General features: G+C 48.6%; 9 protein-coding genes across 9 annotated transcripts in view; 4 read left to right on the plus strand and 5 right to left on the minus strand.

Moving 5' to 3' along the window:
• The window catches only part of OT_ostta02g02610 (Integrase, catalytic core), a gene marked incomplete at both ends in the record, with an annotated part of 1,275 nt that extends 154 nt beyond the window's left edge, over positions 1–1,121 (minus strand). The window contains one exon of the mRNA XM_022985076.1: positions 1–1,121. This exon is cut by the window's left edge and continues 154 nt beyond it. Within this exon, the coding sequence (XP_022840766.1) occupies positions 1–1,121 (1,121 nt within the window).
• A 30-nt stretch (positions 1,122–1,151) lies between these two features.
• On the minus strand, positions 1,152–2,927 carry OT_ostta02g02615 (Zinc finger, CCHC-type; the record flags this gene model as incomplete). Its single annotated transcript, XM_022985077.1, has 1 exon — positions 1,152–2,927. The coding sequence occupies one exon, from the start codon at positions 2,925–2,927 to the stop codon at positions 1,152–1,154; it is 1,776 nt and encodes a 591-aa protein (XP_022840767.1).
• Positions 2,928–5,354: 2,427 nt separating this feature from the next.
• OT_ostta02g02630 (Deoxynucleoside kinase) lies at positions 5,355–6,596 on the plus strand (the record flags this gene model as incomplete). Its single annotated transcript, XM_022985078.1, has 7 exons — positions 5,355–5,482; positions 5,537–5,558; positions 5,613–5,699; positions 5,751–6,074; positions 6,129–6,287; positions 6,338–6,424; positions 6,486–6,596. The coding sequence occupies 7 exons, from the start codon at positions 5,355–5,357 to the stop codon at positions 6,594–6,596; spliced, it is 918 nt and encodes a 305-aa protein (XP_022840768.1).
• Positions 6,597–6,640: 44 nt separating this feature from the next.
• OT_ostta02g02650 (Aconitase/3-isopropylmalate dehydratase large subunit, alpha/beta/alpha, subdomain 1/3) lies at positions 6,641–9,397 on the minus strand (the record flags this gene model as incomplete). The annotated part of the gene is made up of 1 exon (XM_003075033.1): positions 6,641–9,397. One exon carries the CDS (start codon positions 9,395–9,397, stop codon positions 6,641–6,643), a length of 2,757 nt encoding a protein of 918 aa, XP_003075081.1.
• Positions 9,398–10,051: 654 nt separating this feature from the next.
• Positions 10,052–10,963, plus strand: OT_ostta02g02660 (unnamed product; the record flags this gene model as incomplete). Its single annotated transcript, XM_003075034.1, has 1 exon — positions 10,052–10,963. The coding sequence occupies one exon, from the start codon at positions 10,052–10,054 to the stop codon at positions 10,961–10,963; it is 912 nt and encodes a 303-aa protein (XP_003075082.1).
• A 10-nt stretch (positions 10,964–10,973) lies between these two features.
• Positions 10,974–11,732, minus strand: OT_ostta02g02670 (Uncharacterised protein family, ATP binding; the record flags this gene model as incomplete). Its single annotated transcript, XM_003075035.1, has 1 exon — positions 10,974–11,732. One exon carries the CDS (start codon positions 11,730–11,732, stop codon positions 10,974–10,976), a length of 759 nt encoding a protein of 252 aa, XP_003075083.1.
• A 1,402-nt stretch (positions 11,733–13,134) lies between these two features.
• OT_ostta02g02680 (Clathrin/coatomer adaptor,adaptin-like,N-terminal) lies at positions 13,135–15,178 on the plus strand (the record flags this gene model as incomplete). Its single annotated transcript, XM_022985079.1, has 9 exons — positions 13,135–13,174; positions 13,232–13,303; positions 13,356–13,525; positions 13,573–13,686; positions 13,739–13,821; positions 13,870–14,031; positions 14,086–14,248; positions 14,301–14,441; positions 14,492–15,178. 9 exons carry the CDS (start codon positions 13,135–13,137, stop codon positions 15,176–15,178), a joined length of 1,632 nt encoding a protein of 543 aa, XP_022840769.1.
• Positions 15,179–16,077: 899 nt separating this feature from the next.
• OT_ostta02g02700 (Ribosomal protein L19/L19e domain) lies at positions 16,078–16,899 on the plus strand (the record flags this gene model as incomplete). The annotated part of the gene is made up of 3 exons (XM_022985080.1): positions 16,078–16,161; positions 16,308–16,391; positions 16,486–16,899. 3 exons carry the CDS (start codon positions 16,078–16,080, stop codon positions 16,897–16,899), a joined length of 582 nt encoding a protein of 193 aa, XP_022840770.1.
• Positions 16,900–17,043: 144 nt separating this feature from the next.
• Positions 17,044–18,210, minus strand: OT_ostta02g02710 (UbiA prenyltransferase family; the record flags this gene model as incomplete). The annotated part of the gene is made up of 1 exon (XM_022985081.1): positions 17,044–18,210. One exon carries the CDS (start codon positions 18,208–18,210, stop codon positions 17,044–17,046), a length of 1,167 nt encoding a protein of 388 aa, XP_022840771.1.
• Between the last annotated feature and the right edge of the window lie 656 nt (positions 18,211–18,866).

Consider the following 18,866-nt stretch of genomic DNA (forward strand, 5'->3'; position numbering starts at 1 on the left):
TGCGGTCGCGCGTACATAACGGGAGCGGACGTCGGCTGTATGTTTGTCATGTGTACAGCATACAGGACCGTGGGCAGCCACAGGTTGTACGCCTGGGCGCCTGTCACGTCCAGCTGCGCCTTCACAGAAAGCGCTTGGACGTCTCTCCACCTTCCTTCGACGACGCCGTTGCGCCAAGGTTGGTCGGGGTCGCCGGGTTGAAGGTCCACGCCCCTTTCGAGCGCCCACGCGCTGACGTCGGCGAAGAACTCGCTTCCGACGTCCATGTGCAGGGCACATAGGCGTATATCCTCCGAGACTTGAACTTGCGTCGCCCAACTGGGACGAACTTCCTCCGCTCCTTCCTGCAGGTATTCCTGGTGCGCTCGTGTCCTCTGCGCATGCCAGAAGGACCGCAACTTCGGTACCGTGTGTTTCTGCCATTCGTCTAAGGCAGCGGCTACCTCAGCTGCGCCTTTTGACTTCATTGGTATGAACCACATGAATCGGGTTGCCTCGTCCACGAGAGTGATGCCGTACGCCACTCCTCGTACTGCGGCCATCTCGTGAACGAGGTTCACATCCTGCAATAATGCTACTGGGGTCGCCACGCGTGCCTGACCGTGCTTTTCCCGTTCCTGCCGGTACGGTCGCATCACCGTGTCGATATACACTCTCGCTAGAGGTACACCTACGGTCGGATGGTCCCGCTCGGGTGGGCGATTTTGCGCTCTGAACGACGTTCGTTCGCATGAGGTGCACACGAAGTGCTTCTCGATGAGCGCGAAATCTTTTCGCCACTTGGATTCCTGTTTGAGTACGTGACGGAGACGGTCTCCGCCCATGTGTCCAAACTGGGAATGATACGACCGGTAGAGCTGTTCCGTTGGAGTTTGGTCCCTTACTCCAAAACGAGACGTGTGTTCGCGGTCGCGAGTTCGCACTACTCGACTCTCGGCGGTTTTCCCGGACCGACCGTCGCTCTGTGGCGTTCTTGCCCCACTAGCTCCTGCACCGCCTGGTGCGAGCTCTTCAGTACTATCTTGCACTGGATGTTCAGCTCCTGCGACCTGCGCGAGCTCTTCGGCGCCACCTGGCGCCGGAATCATCGGGCCTGAGTCAGTGGCGAGCCGACTCGCCATGGCTGGGACCCGCTCACCAGGCGGGGTCAGTCACTCGCCCTTGATGACTGCGTTAAAATGCTTTAACGCCTTCGGTGGGTTCGGGACGAGGGATTCGATCTCACTTTGCCCCAAGAATTCCATTCTCGGAGCCCAAAGGAGGCCGTCTCTGGCTTTGAACATCACCTCGATGCGCTTCGTGCGATCCTTGAGAGCACCCACCGCTCCCAACTGAAGGCACATGTCAACCGGGTGACTGATGTCATCCGGGTCGACCTGTTGATCCACTTTGCGGACGAGGGCGTTGACGCCGCCGTCGTGCACGAAGCCAGCGAGGGAGAGCAGGCCCGTGCCCCCCTTCACCAACTTCGGCGCGAGCACAGCATCGAACCTGACAACCTCTTTTCGTTCGATCTTTCTGCCGTTCGGGAGGTAGACGGTCGCAGGTACCCTAGCGTAAACCGTCCCACCTTGTGGCGCAGAAACAGCACCGTTGCCGATGCCGCTGACGATCGCATCGGTGGTGACCCGCGTCCGGATATCGAAACCTTCATCCTTCGTGACGTATGAGACTGCAGCGGCCCCCGTATCCAAAATAATGTTGGACACAGTGGTAGGCGCGGCGCGGTACGCTGCCGGGAGGCAGACATATGCTCCTCCGCTCCGCGTCTCGCTCTCACCGTTCTTCAACTTCGACGGGCAATCTTTTTGTAGATGTCCTTTTTGCTTGCACCTGAAGCAGTCGCCAGGATTCGACTTAATGAAGTCATAGAAATCCGTTCGACTCTCCCCCGTCTTTGGCTTTGGCTTCGCGGCGACCTTGATGGAGTTGCGACCTGAAGATTCCCGACGTTCGCGGCCCTTCGCTCGCTCGCTGCGGGCGTTGCCAACGACGATGGGGGCGGTCTTCGTTCCGGGTCGCTGAACAAGCTCCTCCTGAGCCGCTTCCGCGCGGAAGACGGCATCCAGGTACTGGACAGACTCGTCAAAGTCAGTAGCTTCCGCTGCGACGTTGCTCATCAGAGATACTCGGTTCATTTCGGCCAACTTTTCTTGAATTACGGTGCCATCAGTAGCTCGTAAAAGAACAGTTCTTTTATCGATTTCACTGAAAGTTGGCAGACCGCACAAAGTAAGGCTCCAGTCAGACTCGGCCACGTATCTCCGTAATTCAGCAAGCGCTGCGATACAGGAATACGCGCCGGACAACGCCGTCGACGGCAGTAGCACGTCGTTCCTTAATGCGTTTGCGACTCGGTTGGCCTCATTTTGTTTCGCCCTCGTGGCTCCGTAAGCTCGACCTAGTGAGGTGAAACCGTTGCTTTCGAAGCTCGAATTCGCCCTATCGAGCTCGGAAATCAAAAGATCTCCGGGTAATGCCGACTTGAGACGTGAGATCTCCGCCGACGCGGCCGACATGAGCAACTTCCTCGCCAAGTGCTCAGCCGCCTTTACCCCGGTCGCCACCCTGGTTTCGGTGCCTTCACCTGAGTCCTCATCACTGGCATCGCCTTCTGACTCTGCTTTCACCACCGCCGGCAAATTTCCCCACTCGTTCACCGCTTCGAACAGAGCGTCTGGCGTCATGCCGACGAACGTCCCCTTTTCCTGCATGCACAGACCCAATTGGATGGCATCAAGCGCGAGCTTTTCCGCCAAGATCTGCGTGGTGGGATTTCTGGACGACGCCCCCTTGTACCCGGCCCCCGATTGGATGTACGCCGTCATCTGCCGCGCCGAGTGGGCGGACAGTAACGTTCTTCCCGTCGATGTCAGCTCCTTCTTGCCACGCCAGAAGGGTGTCACCAAATATTTGTACGGTTCCATCTTGAGCCTTTTTTTCTTTTTTTTTTTTTTGTTTTCTTGGAATCCCACTCGTGCTCCGCACGCCTAGTGGTGCTGCGCGGTACCCCCCCCCCTCAAGATCGTCCCGCGATCAGTTTTTCGGGTGGTACTTCGATCCGCCTTCTGGCCCTGGAACCTGTCTGGAATGACGTTCCTGCCTGCTTAGATCACTGAATCGAGACGGATGTCTGCCCTAAACGATCTTAAGATGATCGATAGGCGGCTGTCCTTGTCAAAATGCTCAGTCCCGGGGGTCGGCCTTGACCCCTATTCCGGTACCTCCTAAGCCTATTCGACCAGCCCGCGGCGCGCCTGCACAGACGCCGCTCGATTACTCCTGTGTGTAATACTTATACGTTCTTTTGGACTATCACAATCGACTACGAGAGCGATAGCAACTGGGCTACGCGGGCGCGCGGTTTGCCAAGGCGTGCGCGTTGCTTGTCGACTACTTGTCGACCGCGACGCTTGGATCAAAGGGTCACAGGACGATTCCTGAATCGTCCATCTTGTGATCCATTTACTGCTCTCCGATCAGGACTCATTCGTTATCCAAATGATCTTGTCCTGCTCGCGCGACGCGTGTTTGCCTTTACTATCATTCTCCATATTTAGAGCCCTTTGAAGATAGGAAAGAGCCGAGCCTTTCCATCAGATAATTTGACGCCGCCGCCCCTGAATCGCGTGTTTGTAGCACCTTAAAAACACCCGCGTGTGCGGGCGCCCACCCCTAATCTCTTGCGCAAGACGCCCCAAAACAGCTGCAATTTGCACCTGCAATTTTGCTCTTGCATCTTGCAGGTAAAATTTCCCCCACCCCTAGAGAGGTGTGATTACTGCCTTGCTATTGCTAACACACGAGCACGTGGCGTCAGTGATGCCAGCTGACTGATTCCTAAGGAGACAGTAGATGAAAAGTGCTTTCGGCTGCGCTGATTCAAGTGGGAACGATTTACACCACGCTCGACGCTTTTACATCCGCAGTCTTATTAGTTTGTTACTTAAAGTTGATAAAGACGACGGTCAGGATTGTGCACATGCGGAGGAGTCGACGCATATTGTTGCATTGCATGATGACTCGATGCCTTTTGACTCCAAAATTTTGTTGCTCACAATTTCGACTTTTGTTTTTTGGCGACACTTGAGACGAGAGGAAGATCTGGCATTGCAGTGCCCGCTTGTTGTGCTGCTATCAAGCGTTCTCGTTGCCAGTAAAATTGTTGGCTGCGTGTACTTCTGTAAAAGTTCGTTATACGAAATGTACGTCGCACTCCGCATGAAAAGTAATCATGATGGTTTGGCAACGATGCACGATTCAGTACACGCCAAGTTACGACTGAGCTCTCTTGAGTTCGCTATTGAAGTTTCTCAAACTGAACTTTCACTGCTTGAGGCCTTTGACTTTGAGATGCAAGTTTTACACTGGAACTTTGTGCGGCAAAAGAGTGGATCGAACTCAGTATCATTAGAACTTAAGAGTGAAACAGAGCGTCGTCAAATCGCGAGGTGTTTGTACTTACTTGCTTGCGCAGGTGGATGTTGTGTAGAAAACGACAGTCTAACTGAATTTGTGGAGAGCATATCATCAGTTGCTACTACTTTTCAAAGCATTGGAGATCATCAATCGTCCGGACAGTCCACTGTGGAGGAACCGTCGAACTCAGTTAGTTTCTGCATCTGGTCAAGTGTCGATGAATTGTTGCATGAGCGTTGGATATGAACAAAATTGCCAACCTGTAACTCATCGATGACATTGGCACGAATACAGAGGGTGCTGGGTAGTTGAGATGAGATTAGTTGCTTCTTTCGGAACGCGAATGGTTGGTCAGAATAACGCTTGTACCGTTCCGACATGGATATTCGTCGGGGGCAGATAGCGTACACAGAGGTAATGGTCCAATGCAAGGCACCTGTGGGAAATTCCAGAGGCGCTGTTCATGTGGCCCTCGTAATAGTTCATCAAACCGTTAGGCTGGACGGGAGATCGACTATGAATACAAATTTTCGTGTTTTTCGAACTAAGAAAGCCGTGTTTCTGAATAACACCCCTCTCTTAGTCGGCCTTATGATAATGACGTGATACATCCCAACCCAGCCCAGCATTATCAGCGTCAGGAGGTCCTGATATCAGGTAAAATCACGCTGATACTGACGCTGACACTGATATTAGCCAACCTAGCAGACCGTCAGGTTACTTTTGATAAGGAGGCTATACAATATGTGATGGTGACCAACGGAGCCATACAGTACGGCCCATACTTGTTCAGTGTGATGACACCGAGAAATTTACAAAATCTCCGCATTTCCGAGTTCACCGCAGCAACTTTCGACGAGGCGAGCGAGCGCCGTTAAAAACACTTTCGAAGACGAGCACGCGATAGTAGTACGCAGTTCAGAGGCCAGGGGGCGATGGTAAAGGGACTTAAGGGGCATTGTGAGACGTTTCAAGCGCGTGGGGAACTGAATAAGGGACTGAGGAGAAGTCGCTCCCGGGAAACTCCGAGATGCATCCGAAGGTTGGCTCAGGACGGTCACTCGTGAGTCTATACTTCGTAATATTCCAGATAAACTGCTTCTGACTGCTATCGTAGGACTCACACCAAATCTCCGGAGGTTTGAATGATTGCTTTTCAACCAGTCACTCAAAACTGAGCCAAATCATTCTAGTTGCTGAACTTGAGTTTGGAGGGTAACATAGGATCTGGCAAAAGTACGTTTCTTAAAGAGGTAGTAACCGGTGGAATGCATCTCAAGGTAGATTCAAGTGCCTGGATCCACACGTTCCTTCTCACGTGCACTACGTAGGGACTGGCTAAAGCTGTACCAGAGCCCGTACACAGTTGGCAACGTATACCATGCGGACGGTCGGAACAGGCGTCACACAATCTGTTGAAGGAGTTCTATGCGAATCCCGAAAAATATGCGTACGTCTTTCAGAACTACGTGTTCATGACTCGTTTTCTACAAGAGCGTGAAAGTGAAAGTTCAGAGAGCACTAATTTGCTCAAAATCATGGAACGAAGTGTCTTCTCAGATCGTAATGTTTTTGTTTCATCTGTACAGGAACAGGGTTGGTTTTCAGAACTTGAGCTCGATCTTTACCACGCTTGGTCGTGTCCGATGATCCGAGTACGTGTAGAGTGATTTCTTATTCTAAGTAGAAATTTAAGAAATATTCTACAGGCGCTCCCCTGTCTGGTACCAGATGGCTTCATATATTTGCAGGTTGCACCGAGCGTTTGCATGAAGAGACTACGACAGAGAGCAAGGGGCGAAGAGATCGATGTGACATTAGAGTATCTGGAATCTTTACATGCCAAACATGAAGGATGGCTGTCTAAGGTAATTTGAAAGCATCGTGGAGTTGACATGTTCAACTGTTCCTTCAATAGAACGTGTGTGAAGTTGTTGCGGGCGACAGCCGCGAAGTGCTACGCGTTGGATCCGTGACAGATGAAATATGTGGAGTTTTCAAGGAGGTGCGTGCATCTTCATTAGAGTGAAACATCACTCATCAGTGTGCCCACGCGTATCCAACAGAGGCCAGTGCTATTACTTGTGTTTAATGACGTATCTTTCGAGGAGGAAACAGTCGAGGGTCTAGAAAAGAAAGTTCTTGCGTTTTGCGACTATGTGCGCGCAAGGGAATAGTCGTGTAGTGCGAAAGAGATGAGCTTGTTATTTGAGTAAAAGAACTAAACATCAGGCTGCTCAACTGCGTAGTGACTAATCTGATCGAAGTTCAGGTATTTGTACGTGCTGTCTTCCTGCGCAATAATGTCCGCGTATCTTTGGTATTCTTCATTGGACGGTATTCGTCCTAGAATAGCACACACTGCCGCGAGCTCGGCGGAAGCCAAGTAGACATTTGCACCCTTCCCAAGACGATTGGGAAAGTTCCTTGTGCTCGTTGAAACAACAGTACTTTTTTCAGCAACTCTCGCCTGGTTTCCCATACAGAGCGAACAGCCTGGCATCTCCGTTCTAGCACCAACCGCAGCAAACGTGCTGTAATGACCTTCGATCTTCAACTGCAACTCATCCATCTTTGTCGGTGGTGCCACCCAAAGTCGGGTCGGCAGTTGGCCTACATGACTGTTTAAAAGCTTTGCTGCCGCCCTGAAATGTCCAATATTTGTCATACAAGAACCGATGAAAACTTCATCAATCTTATCACCGGTTACTGATGAAAGTATCCGTGCATCATCAGGGTCATTTGGTGCACATAAGATTGGTTCACATATGTCACTCATATTGATCTCGATTGTTTCAACATACTCAGCGTCAACGTCGGCTTCCAAAAGGGCAGGTGCAGCTAACCACTTATTCATCGCTTCAATCCTACGTTGGATTGTTCGAACTTCACCATAACCGTTTGCTATCATCCAATTGAGTAGAACGACATTGCTGGTAAGATATTCTTTTACGCTCGCTTCACCAAGTTTTATCGTACATCCCGCTGCACTCCTTTCAGCACTGGCATCAGATAGTTCGAAGGCCTGTTCACACTTGAGGTGCTCGAGGCCTTCAATTTCTATAATCCGGCCACTGAAAACGTTCACTTTGCCCTGTTTGGCAACTGTGAGTAGACCTGATTTGATTGCCTGTAATGGTATCGCGTGCACCAGATCACGCAAAGTGATACCTCGTTGAAGGTTACCAGTGAAGCGCACGAGCACGGATTCGGGCATGTCAAGAGGGATTACTCCTGTAGCGGCTCCAAACGCCACTAATCCAGAGCCAGCTGGGAAAGAAATTCCGATCGGAAATCGAGTGTGCGAATCGCCCCCTGTTCCGACAGTGTCAGGCAGTAGCATCCTATTCAACCAACTATGAATCACCCCATCGCCCGGTCGTAGAGATACGCCACCTCGATTTCTCATAAATGAAGGTAGCGAGTGATGTGTATCAATATCTACCGGTTTGGGATAAGCTGCCGTATGGCAAAATGACTGCATGACTAGATCAGCACTAAAACCAAGACACGCCAAGTCCTTCAGCTCATCTCGCGTCATCGGTCCAGTTGTATCTTGACTTCCCACAGTCGTAACACGGGGTTCACAATATGTACCAGGGAGTACTCCATCAACACCGCACGCGATACCTACCATTTTCTGCGCAAGAGTAAATCCCTTCACAGTAGCGTCAGGTATGCAAGGCAAACGAAAAGTGCTAGATGGCTCCATCTTAAGCGCACTTCTTGCCTTTGCAGTAAGCCCACGACCAATGATTAGCGGAATACGTCCACCTGCTTGAACTTCATCGAACAACACGTCACTTTTAAGACTAAAAGTGGAGATCACCACGTCCGTGCCGTGTTTTTTCACAACACGTTCGTACGGGAAAATGTCAAGAATATCTCCCATATTGATGCCAGTCACGTCCATCTCAAGAGGGAAAGCACCACTATCTTCCATCGTGTTGAAAAAGATCGGTGCAATTTTGCCACCTATGCACACTCCTCCTGTACGTTTATTTGGAACGTTTGGAATATCTTCACCCATGTGCCACAACACCGAGTTAGTGGCAGACTTACGAGAGGAGCCAGTACCAACAACATCTCCTACGTATGCTAGCGGGTGGCCGAGCTTTTTTAGCTCCGCGAGTTGAGCGATAGGCTCCTCAATACCCTCACGCGTCGACTTAAGCATAGCTAGGGCGTGTAAAGGAATATCTGGACGACTCCAAGCATCCTGGGCAGGTGAGAGATCATCCGTATTAGTTTCACCTTGTACTTTAAAAACAGTCACTGTCATTTTTGCGGGGACTGGTCGCTTGTCATTGAACCACTTTGCATCAGCCCAGCTGCGCAAAACTTGCATGGCAGAATCGTTCCCTTTAGCTGCTTTTTCTTCCACGTCATGGAAAGCGTCAAATATCAATATTGTCTCAGAAAGAGCTGCTGCAGCAATTATTGCCAGTTCAGGATCATCCAAGGCATCAATAAGAGGTCCGACGTTGTATCCACCTTGCATAGTCCCAAGGATACGAACTGCATCTGCTCGCGTTACCAGTGGGCTTGTAATTTTACTCTTCGCCACACTCGCAAGCCAGCTTGCTTTGACATAAGCTGCTTCATCTACACCAGGCGACACACGATTTATGAATAAGTCGAGAGTTTGTTTTTCTTTGCCTTTTATGGGTGCTTCTAACAGCGGGATCAGAGCGGACACTTGCCGTGGGGTCAATGGTTTCGGCGGGATACCTAGTTTCATTCTCTCCAGCACATGCCGATCGTATTCACTGAAAAAATCGTTCGACTGACCGACACTGTAAAAATTGAGCGGCTGAAACAAAGTTTGAGTCGACGACCTAATGTTAAGATTCACGTTGCGGAGAGTCAGTGGGGTTTGCGCGAGCGACGCCTCGTAAATACTGGGCGAACGGATCGTCGTCGACACTCGAGCCTTTGCGAACGTTCGAAACGAACGACGTGCGAGTGATCTAGACATGTCTCTTCCGTTCTTCGTTCGTGAAAATGTGAGTTGGTTTTATTAATCCCTCACGCGTCTCCGGGTGCGAGTCACGGAAGGTAGCTCTTGATGATTCGCGACCTGATCTCGTCACTTCCAGACTCCGGTGTGCACAACATTTGGACCCACAGTTAACTTGAGTGGTCGCGAGGCGGCGAAGAAATCTGTTTTTTTTTGCCATATAGTCCAAGGATACGTCGGTTAGGGGTGAGACAACAAATACTAGGTTGGCTAATATCAGACGGGTCCTTCGGAGAAAACAGGCTATATTAATTGCGTTAGGGCCAAATTACGAACGTTTTGACCATTACGAAGATGAAACGTTCGTAATCGAAATCGCGTACTCTGTTGAAAAGTCGCTTGTGTAAAACTTTATCGCGCGACCACCGCCGTTTGCGCGGACTTCACTTCGAAGCAATCGCTTCTGTAACTTGAGCGTGTCTCAACAGCTGAACCACTACCACTGCAACCAAAAATTTTGGTCGCGTCCTGGACGCGCGCAAAAAAGGACACAACCCTGTGGATCTACCGACAAAAATCATCTCGGGACCTGAGGACGATTATAACGTATTGTCTCTGCACGCGACGGGCACACGCAAGAATCTCACGTATACGAGCCGTTGCCATGCGAATATGACTACACTGCTAGTTGATGTTGCAAAAAAGACTATGTTACTCGTTTCATACTCGTACGCGGCCTTCGTCGGTTTCATCTTCGTGGCTCAAAGAAAACTGCAGTATTTCCCAACAACCTCTGCACCACCCACCGTCGATGAGCTTCCGCACATCTGTCGAAGCATTATGGACTTTGACGTGTGCACAGTCGACGGTTTAGTACTCAACGGTTGGGTTTGGGACGAACCGAAGTGCCAAATATTGGTATTACACTTACACGGCAATGCAGGTAGTCGTTACCACCGTCTTTACTGGGCACACGAGGTGAAAAAGAGGCTGAGGTGCGCCGTGGCACTGTTTGACTATCGTGGGTTTGGTGGCAACCCGGGTGTAATCTCAGAGGACGGCCTGATTGAAGATGCAGTGGCAGCGATCAAGTGGGCACACGTGCAAGCAGGACAAAATGATAAAAAACTGGTCCTACATTTAGAGAGTATCGGTAGTGTTGCAGGTTTGAGCGCCTTGGCAAAGATTTCGACTGAGGTCAAAGTACATGGAATCGTCGTTGAAGGTGGTTTGAGCTCGTGTTACGATCTGGCCCGCTCAATGTTCCCGCTTGTACCAGTCAGTCTACTGCTGCGAGACAAGTGGGAACGTGCGATGAATGGTGCCAGAGGTTTGCAGAGGAGTATACATTTCATGAGTTTACACGGCAAAGCTGATCGCGTCGTACCGCTTTGGTGTGGTATGAAATTGTTCCAAGCAGTCGCATGTACGCGCAAAGAGTTCGTAACGTTTCAGACCGGTGAACACAACAATTTGTTTCTCCAGCCTGATTATTTTGAAAAACTTGCAAGTTTTTACGCAGAAGTGTCAGGTAAAACTGCACATGCAACCGACGACCTATTTGCGCGAAAACTAGAAAGGTGAGGCTCACTCTCTATCCGGCGCCCACATCCTCTAATACGCTGATTACTTCCTCGACACCACTCCCAGTAGCTGCGGATACACCCACGATTTTCAAATGTTCGTAGAATTCTTGCAGAATAAGGTGTAAAGATTGGGTCAATGTGGAAGAAAAGTCACTAACACCCTCCAACTCACTCTGGAACAAACTCATATCAGAAAGTAGTTTAACGAGCGGGGCATGAGAAGCTACATCGATCTTGTTGAACACCAATATCACCGCCAAACGACTCCTGTATAGCACACTGACGGCCTGTAACATATTACTCATGAAAATCTGAGGATTTTGGCATTGAGGAGTGTCGAGGATGAACAGAATAGTGGTGCGAAAGTGAGCCGAGAGCATGTCAGTTATCATGATACCGCTGGCTGACCATGTGAATATTTCAATTTGACCCGGCGTGTCGATAAAAAAATATTCATAGTCTTGCGCACGAAGATCGCAGATGCTCACAACTTTGTCGAAACGGGTTGCGAACAAGTTTGCGGAAGTGAGAATGGCACCGTTAGGACCTAGACAATATTCACTCATCACCGATTTGTAGTCAACAGTATCACGTATATCTATGTTAGCATCGTACGGCAATCGCATAGCAGCCGGATCAAGATTGATGATGTACGGAGGTTTTCCACTTCGTTCCAAGTATGTCGCAACGCGTTCCAAAAACGACGTTTTCCCCGCTCCAGCCATTCCAACAACTACATAAACATTGCCGCGCTTTCCAGCCGCCATCTGTCCCGGCGCACTATTTCCTCGTCAGTCAACCTCAGCGACGTGCATAACTGACGTGACGTACACACGACCAATGTGCTATATGCCGCAAGTTAGCTTTTACAAAAGGCCTTTTTGTAGCGACTCTAGCGCAGTCCGGGGGGAAAATTCATATGTCGCCGCTTCAGAGAGTCCCTACACGACTGACGAGTCATGAACTGTCAAATATCACAACACTCTTCTCGTGGTGAAAACGAGTGAATCAGACGTAACCGACCACCCGCCATGATGATTCATCGCTCGAAAACGATGGTATGTGATCCACGTGAGATGAATCAGGCAGTTTTGCGTCATGGAATCGCTCAGACGTGCGCCCATTACGTTCGACATCACGCTGCTGTCCTTCCTTTGCGAGCAGAAACTCAAATACTCTAAACCCTATATAGGGTTTAGTTAGGGTTTAACTAAACCCTACATGTGTTCATCGACGCCAAATGCTCGTCGACACGCATCGATTCGACGTTCGCGCCACAGCAGATGCTCAAATCGTGCACAGAAAGCGTTTCACACACGCGCTTCTCGACGGTAAGCGTGTTTGATGTTCGAATGATGTCGGCATTCACGAATGCTAAACCCTAGTTAGGGCTTGGCCAAACCCTAACTAGGGTTCGGAGCGTCTTATGAAAAGTCCACGCGTGTCAGCACCAGACGAGAGTTGCAACGTCGATGGCGCGCGTTGTCAGCAAATCGGCACCATGGAAGTCATTGATTCACCAAGAGCAGGTGTGTTGTCATCGTTTCAAGTGTTTGTACCGTATTCATCGTAGATTCGTCATTCACACCGCTTCGTTTCACACCTTTAGGTGTCGCTGCTGTTGTTTGTCACAAATTTTCAGAAGGTTAAAACACCCGAAAGTGGCTCAACGTCCGGGGAGTCCCAAAGAAGCGTGGAGTCAGGACTGGTGGTGTTTTTGGTCATTTATGCCGTTTTTATATTTTTACAATGGCTTAACTCTGTCTAATGTACGATCAATAGTTTGATAAAAAGTTGCTTCCCGGTGAGATTTAGCCACCATATGACGCAATGAAAAAAACATACATAGTCTAACTCACCTGAAAATAGTGGAAATTCGTATTTGCCCAATTTCGCCTCGCGAAATCGGGGAAAGTGAAATTTCAAGTGAAATTTTGAGCGAAATTTTATCCCCCGTGGTGAAATTTCGTTTTTTTACTTGATGCCACCAAAATTTCGTTATTACCGGCTATCTCCCCCTCGGCCTGATATCGCCAACTCCGCCGGTGAGCCAAAGGAAACGAGAAAGTCATCAAGGCAGGGCAGCGTCGAGCGTGCGCCACACACTTAGTTCCGCCAAGCGCTGGTTGACTGCAGAGCATTGAACACCGGCGCTCGTAGACCACAATCATGCCACGTGACTCTAAGTACTTTTCTAGCAGTAAGAAAGGTACACCCACCAGTTACGTTTTAACACACTCTTTGGACTTGAACGTCTCAAACATAGGAGAGGTAGCTGAGTGGCGCCAAGATTTGAAGACAAGTGATAAGGTGCTATTGAAGACTACTGTGAAGCGAAGTATGTACATAGACATATTTTCTGTGGTAGACTGAAGTTATTATTTTCGCAGTCATAGCCGCCATGACTGTTGGCAAAGATGTGTGCCCCTTATTTCTGGATGTGATTAACTGCATGCAGACGGAGGACATCGAGCTGAAGAAGCTAATATACTTGTACGCGATAAACTACGCTCGGTCCAATCCGGATATTGCCATCCTTGCCGTTAACACTTTCGTAAAGGTGGTTGTCTTTCACTTTCGTATGAGTGCACTGATAGACCGCCACAGGATAGTCAAGATCCTAATCCTTTCATACGGGCGCTTGCTGTGCGAACGATGGGATGTATACGTGTAGACAAGATTGTGGAATACTTGTGCGATCCGCTCAATCTAGCGTTGAGAGTATGTGTTTAATATTTGTTGAAAACTTGACAACTGACAGTTCTCTGGACAGGACCCAGATCCATATGTTAGAAAGACCGCAGCAATATGCGTCGCAAAGTTACACAGCATAAACAGTGAGCTCGTTGTTGATAGGTCCGAGCGCAGAACAAGTGACGTTAGAATACTCAGATTGTTTCATAGGGGATTTTTGCAGCAGTTGAAGTACCTATCTGTGGATGAAAATCCCATGGTTGTGGCCAACTCCATATCTGCTCTGGTCGAAATTCAGAACGGGGAATCCAGCGAAATAATCGACTCACAGTGCCTTTCCGCAGTGATTGCGTCGCTCGATGTCTGCACTGAGTAAGTCAGGCGTTTTTTGTTTTTTCCATCTCGACTACTAACAATACGCCACAGATGGGGCCAAGTTGCTATTCTGAATTGTTTGGCCGCCTATAAGTGCGTAGACGGGTCTGAAGCCAAAAAAGTAATTGAATGTGCACTGCCAAAGCTACAGCATGCCAATTATGCAGTAGTCCTCGCGTGCATACGGCTAATCATCAATCATCTACAAGTTGAGGTATTTTTCTGTAAACTTTATTGTCAAAATATACTTATTGCTCTTCGAGCAGCGATCGGATGAACTTCTAAAGCGGATCGTTCCACCGATGGTGACAATGTTGAATGCGGAGGCTGAGATCCAGTATGTGGCACTTTCGAGTATTGAAGACATCATGAACCAATTTCCTTCAATTTTTCATGAAACTTACAAGGTGAGATTTGTATTCGAAGCAACTTCCATGCATTGTATAACATGCTCTAGGCTTTTTTTTGCAAGTATGACGATCCAGCATACGTTAAGTACAAAAAGCTTGATATTTTGGTCAAAGTCACGAATGAAGGGAATGTCGCTGATATCTTAGTCGAGCTAAGGGAGTACTCTGGTGAAGTCGATATAGAGTTTTCCCGCAAAGCAATCCGCTCAATCGGCGCGTGTGCTCTTTCAGTGCCCGCATTTTCTCAGACTTGCGTGGACGCCCTCTTAATCATAATTGATACCAGAGTGAACTATGCGGTGCAGGAGTCCATAGTTGTGTTGAAAGATATATTTCGATGCTATCCAGGCAAATACGAGAGTGTAGTTACGCCCTTGTGTCGATCACTTGAATGCCTGGACGACCCAGATGCGAAAAGCTCACTGATATACATTCTTGGCGAGTATGCAGGACGCATAGATAGTACACTCGACCTTTTGCAAACATTTGTTGACACCATACAAGATGAACCTACATCTGTGCAACTTCAGCTGTTAACTTCAACGGTAAAATTCTTCCTGAAATGTCCAAGTCAGCAGGCGAAAACTCTTGTGCAGAAAATTTTGAAGTTCGCCACAACTGATAGTGAACATCCGGACCTCCGCGATCGCGCTTACGTTTACTGGCGGCTGCTGAGTCATGACACGGACACAGCTGCAAACGTGGTGACTGCTAATATACCATTGCCAAGCTGATTCCCCGGTCATGGTTGACTAGATTTTAGCCTGCGTGAGAACTGAAAGGCAATTTTGTCATCGATACCAGTGATGCGACGACGTACAGCGAAGCGTCAGCCTTCTCGGCCTTTAAATTCTCTGATACTAGCAGTTAACTAACGTTGTGTGCAAAGTTGTCGAAAAATTGGGGGAAAGGCCCAAGGAGTGATAGACGGTAAAGACAAAAATTTCGTCCAGAAAACGAAATTTGTCACGGAGAAAATACATCTCACTTTCCAAAATTTGCAACTTTTGTCGCGTTTTCATATGACATCATTTTGGAGATTAAGCAAAATGGAAATCATCACGTTTCAGCGATTTTACGCAACTTCACACTGGGGAACTTGCGCCAGCATACGCGAAATTTCAACAGCTTTCCAGCGATGTGCGGCATGCCTCGATATGATGCAACATCGCGTATAACAAAGCTCTTTCCCATTACTTTCCGAATGGAGGTTAGTATATACCTCAGCATGAGATTTAGCCACGCGCAAGCCGTACTCTTTCAAAATTTAGGCGAATGTTGCAAAAACTTGAAATACTTTTTTCAACATTTTGTAAGCTTAAGTCCTGTGGTGATCGCGTCGTAGCGCGTTCTGTGCGTAAAGATCTGAGGTTTCATTAAAAGTCTAAGCTAGTTGTCTCGAACTCTAGAGTCTACATGTAATGAGTCATAACTCGTCTCGTATTCGAGACTCGGGAAGGCTATGTAATCGTATTTAGCCTGCAATAATCCTAACACATTTCGCTAAATTGAAAATTTGAAATTCTCAAAGCTTTGTCCTTTTTTGCGGCGATTGACCAGGCAGGCTTAGGTAGAAGCCCTAGCGCGACCTCCGACGAGTCGGCGACGTCAGTCTTCATCTGTACACGGAAGGATGGTGTCGTTGAAGCTGCAGAAGCGCCTTGCCGCTTCGATTCTTAATTGCGGCGTTCGCAAAATCTGGATGGATCCGAACGAGGTTCGTCACGCGTTGCTTGAGCGAAACACTTCGAACGCGATCAGGTGGTTGACGTCTGGAAAGACCGTGCATAGATTGTGCACTGCCGCGGGAGGAGCTGCGCAGCGCAAGAGAACTGACCGCTTCGTTTGATCGTGCATGTACAGGTTTCGGAAATTTCTGCCGCTAATTCGAGACAGAACGTCCGCAAGCTCGTGAAGGACGGACTGGTGATCCGAAAACCTACGAAGGTACGTTTCCCACACTTCGTGGTTTCCACGCGGCGCGAGCGTGTGCACATAAGCGAGACACTCGGACTAACCACAAAGGTATTTCAATTTTCAGATTCACTCTAGAGCGCGCACTGCAAGAGAGCAAGCTGCCAAGCGCCTCGGTCGACATACCGGTTATGGTAAACGCCGCGGTACCAGGGAAGCCCGGCTCCCGACGAAGGTGTTGTGGCTTCGACGCCACCGTGTGTTGCGTCGATTACTTTCCAAGTACCGCGATGCGAAGAAAATCGATAAGCACATGTATCACTCGATGTATCTCAAATGCAAGGGTAACGTGTTCAAAAACAAGAGAGTGCTCATGGAAGCCATCCACAAGTCTAAGGCTGAGAAGGCAAGAGAAAAATCCCTTGCCGACCAGTTTGAAGCTCGAAGAGCGAAGAACAAAGCAGTACGAGAGCGAAAGATTGCCCGGCGTGAAGAGCGAATCGCTGCGGGCGTTTCGGGACTCCGCGCCGGTAAGCAATAAGTGTGTTAGGCAATTGAGACTTAGCGCTCGAATGCTTCATATGAATAGTTATAGCTCGTGTAAGAGACTTTTGCCAGCTCTCCAGACGTGAACCCTGCCCACTCGAAGAGCATCGTGAGCTTGAATTCTTAAAACCTATCGCTACTAATAGGGGTTCAGGAAGGGGAAAATGAGGTACTCCATGTAGAACATTTTCCAGACAAACATGTAGAAGGAGAAGATCGAGGCTGATGAGTGCACACTTGTTCTCAAGTACTTGCTAAAGATTAGCACGATGCCTAAAAGATGTCCTCCAGTTAAGACAAGCACCTGCGCGTGCGAGTTAGAGCGAAACAAACCTACATAGATACCAGCCAGGTAGTCCAAACATAGCAAAAACATGCATGTGTTCAAAATAGGTGCCACCCCAAGCCTGACAGTCAGTGTCCGAATACCAGACTGCAAATCCCCAACTAGGTCGGGAGCGTCCTTCAACAAAGAAATGACAATCGAGTAAACACCCATAAATACGATGGAGAACCATAAGCTGTTCGGAGTTACCTTGTAGATACCACCGTTCAATGAACTTGCAAAGTGACCAAAGAAACCCCACTGGACCAGGAAGGCGCGAACACTGAGGATGCAAACAGTTGCAAGGATTGGTACCCGCTTCCAGCGAAGCAACTTCATGTCAGATGAATAAACTATTCCCAGAACCAAACTCATTAGAAGTGTGAAAAGCAAATGAAAAGATGAACTCGCTACCCCAAGGATGAAAGCAAATGAGCACGTTGCCGAAATCACGGTCAATGCTGTGTCTGTCGCAAAATGACCAGATGCGAGTGGTAGATACGGTTTGTTTATCTTGTCTATTTGCTTATCATACACTTGATTGAGCCCCACGATAGATACGTTCATCGCAACTGCACATAGCGCTGCCAGAACAAGACTCTTCCCTAAAGCTAATGAACGCCCCTCAGAACGAGCCATCAAGCTCATGGAAAACACACTGATCAAGGTCCCAAATATAGTATGCGGTCGTGAAAAACTGAACAGATTCTGAATGAAAATGTAACAATCTTCGAGTAGGGTTCTTCTTCCTACCGCGATACCGTGCCCTTGCATATTGAACGGTACTGAGTTCAGCAGTTTCACTGAACTCTTTCGGCCAAGCGACGTGTTCTTGACACAGTTGTTTCTTAACCACTCATTTCTAGGATATTTTCTGACCATTGGCCCGCGATACTCCCGCCATTCCGCATCTTTTTTAACCGAGAGTTTTCGCGGTTGCACGCGAAGTTGAACAGTCAGTGCTCGGTAAACAGTTGCCATCGGGAGCAACGATGAAGTAGTTGGCAAGCCCAGGATGCGTTACTCTGGAGAACTACAGCTTCGAGTATTATGGATTCGCCTACTTCAAATCCATGTATTGTAAGCTTAAGGTCCTATTGGTGGTCGCGACTTCGCGTGTTCTGTGCGTAAAGATCTGATGATTATTTAAATGTGAAAGCCCGTTCGCTCGAGGATTTTGACTATAGTCTCCCTCATGGTTGTGCACACCTTTTGTTGAGGCTTAAACTGAAAAAGAGATTGCCAAGGCCGACTAACAGTCCCGTTGATAACTTTGACCATAACTCGGCCTTAATGACAGAGTTATCGCCAGTGGGACTAACAGCAGAAGGGTTCGATAACTTTATTCCCCGAGTTATGAGAAAATGACTAACAGCTCATTTTCATAACTTTTCGATAACTTCGTCGCGCTCACGAGTCGTGAACCATCGCGTCGGACTTTGTGTGATAGAAATTAACGGACATTTGGGCAACTGAAAAAACGATTTCAAATGCTACGGATACCGTCGCTTACTCGTGACTTCGAGCAAATCAAAGATACGTGGCGCACTAGGTTGGGTAAAATCTGCATCACGATCTCCATCACGATCAAGACCCATAGATCGTGATGCGACCTTGGAGGAAATTTCAAGCTTGCA

The sequence above is a fragment of the Ostreococcus tauri genome (assembly GCF_000214015.3).
Source record: "Ostreococcus tauri WGS project CAID00000000 data, contig chromosome 02, whole genome shotgun sequence".
In the NCBI taxonomy this organism is placed as follows: domain Eukaryota; kingdom Viridiplantae; phylum Chlorophyta; class Mamiellophyceae; order Mamiellales; family Bathycoccaceae; genus Ostreococcus; species Ostreococcus tauri.